General features: G+C 40.8%; 1 protein-coding gene across 1 annotated transcript in view; it reads right to left on the reverse strand.

Annotated features, from left to right (window-relative positions):
• Positions 1-508: 508 nt before the first annotated feature.
• LOC107295356 (LIM and SH3 domain protein 1-like) overlaps positions 509-6,566 on the reverse strand; it is an 81,850-nt gene continuing 75,792 nt past the window's right edge. Inside the window, exons 4-6 of the mRNA XM_015824669.1 lie at positions 4,422-4,587; positions 3,102-3,205; positions 509-682 (exon numbers count right to left, since the gene is read on the reverse strand). Coding sequence (XP_015680155.1) covers positions 509-682; positions 3,102-3,205; positions 4,422-4,587 — 444 coding nt within the window. The remainder of the gene's footprint in view (positions 683-3,101; positions 3,206-4,421; positions 4,588-6,566) is intronic.

The following is a 6,566-nucleotide window of genomic DNA, read 5'->3' on the forward strand; positions in this document are numbered from 1 at the left end:
GTGGGAAGGTAACAGCATTCTGTGCACCTTTGGCATATAGCCATGCTGGCCACATGACCACGGAAAATGTCTTCGGACAACCCTAGCTTCCTCAGCCAAGAAACGGAGATGACACCACACCCTAGAGTCAGACACAACTGGACAGGGAAACCTTTACCTTTTTTACCTACAGTACTTCCTGGTCCATGTAGCAGTTGAATTAGGGTTTATATTTTTAAGAATCAATTCCAAAAAATACAATTCCAGACAGAGGGATAGGGACATAGTACTATATTCCATGAAGGCTGAGGATGGAAAGGCAATTAGCATTTGTGAAAAATCTCACATAATACCCCTCCCAAATTCAAATGCCTCCAAAAGGCTAAGTTGGTAGGAAAAAAATGACCATGTCAAAGATTCAGAACATAATAACTGATGAGTAATAAGAGACAGCAGAGAAGTGATAATGGAACAAAAACCCCAAAGAGCCCTTCCCTTACTGGCTTTCAGGGTAGCACCACAACAGATCTCACATTGCCTCCACATAGTTAGCTGGAAGCATGCCTGTGTCACCAGTCCGCTCAACGGTGCCATACATCCAGCCATCATCAATTTGCTGCACATTGATTATGGTGTCACCATCCTGGAAGGAGACCTCATCTTCATCGGCTGCACTGTAATCATAGACTGCACGGAACCGTTTCTGGGTGGTGTGCACGGGGGAGGGGAGAGAGAAGAAAGTAAAGTATAAATCAATGCTCAGAAATGATGATATTCCCAAAACGGGAAAAAGGAGAGAAGAAAAACTTTAATATTTAGGTTCAATTAGTTTTATTTGGCAATATTTGTGCCAACTCAGGAGCTTCAAGAAAGTGCAGGAAGTATGGCTAAAGGTCTGCAGATAGAGGCTGATGGAAGGGTTTATTCCTCTGCCCACCCTAATTTTCAAATAACCTGAAACTCAAAAAATTGGGAAAGTTTATCTGCAGAAAATGAAATCCAAGCAGAAAGGAACAGTTACCAGTTTTCCTTGTTTGGCATCTTATAAAGTACAAATTAACACTGATCTCTTTATCTCCTAAAATTTCCACACTTCCCTGTTGCTTAGAGCAGCCCTAGTATCCAACTCATTGTATTTTACATTACTATGTCTGAGCATGTAAGCATGTCAGTAGGAATTTGGAACTGGTAATTAATGTACTTCTCCCAGAGATAAAATATAAGAAGGCATCCAACCTATAGACCAAGGGTGTCAAACTGGCGGCCTGTGGGCCAGATGCATCACGTGCAGGCCATGCCCACCCCGGCTCCGCAAAGGCAAAAAACGTCATGATACTTCACGATACGTCACATGACACGATCAAGTTTGACACACGTGCTATAGACCAGGGCTTTTCAACCTTTTCACCCATTGTACCGCTTTTAGGATATGGCAATATCTGAGTACCACCAGTCGCCTAGCAAGGTGTCAAAAACTTGATGACCCTCCCCCAAAAAGGAAAAAAGTAATAAAGTACAGGTAGTCCTTGACTTACAACACTTTGCTTAGTGACTGTTCAAAGTTACAATGGCACTGAAAAAGTGCCCCCCCCAAGGCACAGCCCAGCAAATCACCTGCCTGCCCGCCCGGTGGCGCTCTTCCTCCTGTCTGAGGTTTTCATTGTTGTGAGCATTTCTGTTGAGGATTGGGGTGGGGTGGGGTGTGTTTGGTTTTTACTCCCCCCGTCTGCTGGTTGATTGCAGCAGGTTTTGGTCACTTCACATGATCCTGGGACACTATGACCGTCATAAATATGAATCAGTTGATCGGCGCTTCTTCTGGGCTCAGCAGAAGCACCAGAATCAGTGCTGCTTTCCAGCTGATTGGTGCTTCTTCAGGGCTCAGCAGAAGCACCAGGATCAGTGCCGAGCTCCAGCTGGAGCCTGGCGCTGATCCTGGCGCTTCCGCTGAGCCCTGACAGCCCTGCAGCTCCAGCCATCTCTCGCTCAGGCTTGTGCGGTGCTGCCACCGGTTCAGCTCATTCCCCTCCCCCACTACCACTTTTCTAGGATGGTCGCGTACCACCTGCCAGGTGCCAAGGTACCACAGGTGGTACCCGTACCACTGGTTGAAAAGCCCTGCTATAGACCAAATAAAAACTAGTTTATCTGCTTGGACAGCCACCTATTCCAGGAAGTTCTGATATGCTCTATGTCCCCCTCTACATGTTTTTTTCCCTGTGCTGTATGATGCTGCAGATTGCAGCAAAGTTTTTTTAAGTCTCCCTGCTCCACATTCTCTATTCTCCTTTTTCCAGCGTTCTAGTGAGCAACTGAACAGTGTGAAGTCCTAAGAATAGGTAAATTCAAACGTTTGGCTCCTATTAGCTCCCATCACAAATAGTGTTTCTGGCCTGTTCTTCTGGTAGATGCTAACTCTTATAACAACCCCAAATTCAGAAGAGTTTTGGCCTATTGTTATATGCAAACACAATTTATTTATTTATATTTATATATCAAACTTCTTAACCACCCATCTCCCTCATGTTATTCTATACATTATACTTAAATTGTTATTTTCTATATTATTGTTTACAAAACTGCAATATAAAATATTAAAAAGCACAGGCTAAAAATTAAGGGCAACACCTAGAAATGCTACACACTACTGTATTAATTTTACAGGTACTTTGGTCTTAGGTTTGGTTTATAGGTGCACTGTGCCCCACTGTCCTGCAGATCAGCATGAACTGAATGAAGTTTGAGTTAGAGGGTTTACTGATCATCTGAGACTTTTCTAACTACACAAGTTAAGTGTTAAAAAGATGGAACCATAACTTCAAGATTCAGTTAAAATCAGGGAATCAATAGACCCTTTGAGACTAAATATCATAGTATCTTGAGCTGCCTTCTGTGTAGTTTCACACACAGAGATAAGACTTGCAAAATTATTCCTTTACAATATACATTAATTGATGCAATTTAAATAATTTGCTTAATATGTATACCTTTCTTCCTGCCTTCACCTGAACCTTAGAGATAGACCATATCATAGGATTGTAGTTAAACTACTTATTTCAGAATAAAAACCTGAAATATTTGCAAGATATTTTATATACGCATCAATGCAGGACCACACTTACTCCTCCTCCAGTTGGGGCACTATGCTGTATTGAGACTGGTGCTGCTGGTTCCTTATAGCCACAGGACTGAGAGGCTGGTTGTTGTGATGACTGCTGATGGTAAACTAGGATGGAGGGGGGGAGGGAAGAGACAAACAAATTCTTAACTGCAAGCAAATTGTTAACTGTTTACTGATTACAACTTGAATCTGCACTGGATGACTATCAATGCAAAATTCCTGATGAAGATCTCTATGAGATGCAAAGGTCACAAATTGAAATGCTACTTTAAGACAACAACATCTGGTAAAGCATTAAGTACAACCCTTTCTTTTCATCATTGTTTCTATTTTACATTGTTTTCAAAACTCCTTTGGTATGAAATCATTTGTGCTGTTTATTTGTGGATTGATGTAATTTTAGAATTAAATGGCATGCTGCAAAATTCTGTCTGACTGTTTTTTGAGCCTGGTGTCACTACTTGGGGGAGAATAATTTCTAATAATTTGTAATCAAATGGAACCACAATTTGTATGCTTATTAAAGCTTAATGGTTTTAAGCCTTAATTTTATTTGAATCTTATATTGTTTCTGCATGGTCTATTGAGTGCATGAATTTGAATACTGGTCAGTGATTGTAATAAAATTGAATAGAATAACTGAACAGAATATAATTTATAAGAAAATGGAAGGTATTATCGACATATTTCTATCTGCAATTATTAGTCCTATTACTTTTACATTTTTGATGACAACAACCATTTATTTTGCCTAGTATTACAGATAATCATTCCAGCTTTGCACACAATATTGACAGGCCTCATCTACAATGCTTTTCTTGCTTTTAATATCAGATGGATAAACTGAGTGTAGAATGCCATATCTGGCATCAACTAGCATAGTCTTTCCACCTGTGTTATATTATTCCCTGTCACTTTAGCATAAGCTCCACCTCCCACTTCTCACTGCTGTGGAATTGTTTCATTTCACACATGTATCTCATGAGTCTTCTAACAATAGAAATCTGATGTTATGTAATACTAACATGGGTTGGGATTAGGAAGACTTGGGTTCAAGTCCCCATTCAACCATCAATAGTAACTTTCGGCTAGTTCCTTTTTTCAGCCCAATGTATCTCACAGCTAAATTAAATAAAATGAGACTATATTCCAGCATGAGTTCCTTAGATTGCATTGTAAGAAATAAATAATAATTATAAACTATAAGGCAACCCTCTCTCATGTGTGCGAGATGAAATTACTGCAGGCCAAATTAATATTTAAATTCATGTGAATACATTGATGGGATTACCAACAATATCTCTTTCCTCCTGCTCATTACCAAGGTTACTTGGCTGGGCATGATGAGGTTGCTGATGTGATGGTGGTGGCTGCTCAACTGTTCTCCTGTAATTGGCACCTTCTTGGGAATTACAGCGCTCCAGCTCCCCTCCCTCCCCTCCAGGAGCACCCATCTTGCTCTTCTCAAATTCTTCATGGTACTTTATCTACAAAAGAAGGAAAAGATATTATTAGCAAGCAGCATTGAGACAAATGGGAAAACCTTATAATGTATTTCCCACATCACTAGTAGAAACCTTTCTAACTCCTTGCTGACCTTCATTATGTCATGCATTCTTTTTTCCACTGTCTTGATGAAAATTCAAATGATTGCAATTGGTTTGTGAACTCCACTGAAAGCCACAGATGACTATACAAATAGCTTAAGGGCGGAGGGTCAGGAATTGGTTCTTGTCTTATAACAAGATGAGCAACCTTTCAGCAGTCAAGAACTACAACAGGTAGCACAATGACTTCAAGATATTACTGGAAAGTACTAAAATGATTATCTTTTTTTTATTAATTCCACATAAGATAAGATAGATAACCTTTATTGTCATTTTTTTTACTGTGGGCACATTGGCACACATTAAAATTAAATTTAGTTGCTTGCTCTCAAAATTGTACACATACATAACACACATTTAAACATGCTATATGCAACATATGTATAAACCTTCACCCTTACATAAAAATAACATATAAATATTAATCACTGACCATCTTGAATACGTTACGGAAAGAGGAAGTGTTAGCATTCGTAAGGTTAACACTGTATGGAACAAAACTATGACTGAATCTGAATGTTCTGCTTCAGATACCACGGAGCCTCCTCCCAGAAGGTAAGAAGGAAAACAGGTCATGAAGAGGATGTGTAGTGTCCCAGACAATCTTGCGGACCCAGCTCAAGCAACGCTTATATGCTATGTCCTGGATAGAAGGGAGGGAACTGCCAATAATGTTTTCTGCCATCCTCACCACTCTCTGCACCGCCTTCCTGTCTGAAGCAGTAATGCTTCCAAACCATAATGTAATGCCATATGACAGGATGCTCTCAATCGTCCCTCTGTAGAAAGAGGTAAGGACAGGGGAAGGAAGATGTACTTTTCTCATGCGATGCAGAAAATGCAGGCACTGCTGTGCCCACTTCACCAGTGTCTCGCTGTTGAGTGACCAAGCCAGCCTACTTGTTAACTGCACACCCAGGAATTTGATGCTGGTAACCATCTCCACAGGTGAATCATTAATACACAAAGGAGTGTGGCTATGCTTGCCTTTTCTGAAATTGACAATGATCTCTTTGGTTTTTCCAATGTTTAAAAACTAGGCTGCTTTTCTTACACCAGTTCACCAAACCCTCAACCTCCTTGCGGTAAGCACCCTCATTGTCATCTTGAATAAGGCCCACTACTGTTGTATCATCCGCATATTTCACAATATTGTTGGTGGCAAACCTAGCACAAGTCATGGGTCAACAGGGTGAACAGCAGCAGACTTAGGACACAGCCCTGAGGAGAACCTGTGCTCAACAAAATGGTGTTGAAAATATTTGTTCCAACTCGCACATACTGGGGCCTGTCAGTAAGAAAATCAAGAATCCAGTTGCACAAAGGAGTATTTCAGCTTAAAAGGCACAGTTTGTCTACTAGATGCTGGGGAATGATTGTATTAAATGCCGAACTGAAGTCAACAAACAGCAGACGCACATGAGTATATCTTTCCTCTAAGTGCTCCAAGCTCAGATGGAGAACAGAAGAAATAGCATCCTCTGTAGACCGATTTGGTCGGTAAGCAAACTGAAGCAGGTCAAATGCTGGCGAAGGCTAGATACAATAATGTCCTTTATCAGCCTCTCAAAGCTGATAATGATGGATGTCAGTGCAACCGGCCGGTAATCATTGAGACCGGTAATTGTGGACTTTTTTGGCACTGGCAAAATAATGGCCGTCTTAAAACATGATGGGACCACTGCCTACTGCAATGAGAGATTGAAAATATCTTTAAGAACACAAGCCAGCTCATCTGCACATTCCCTAAGAACCCACCCAGGGATATTATCTGGGCTTGCTGCCTTCTGAATGTTAACTTTCCGCAGTGTTTTCCGGACAGAGGTGACATCAAAACCAAGCACTTGCTTGTCGGGATT

The sequence above is a fragment of the Protobothrops mucrosquamatus genome, unplaced genomic scaffold (assembly GCF_001527695.2).
Source record: "Protobothrops mucrosquamatus isolate PMUCROS unplaced genomic scaffold, P.Mucros_1.0 scaffold2318, whole genome shotgun sequence".
NCBI classification, from domain to species: Eukaryota; Metazoa; Chordata; class Lepidosauria; order Squamata; family Viperidae; genus Protobothrops; species Protobothrops mucrosquamatus.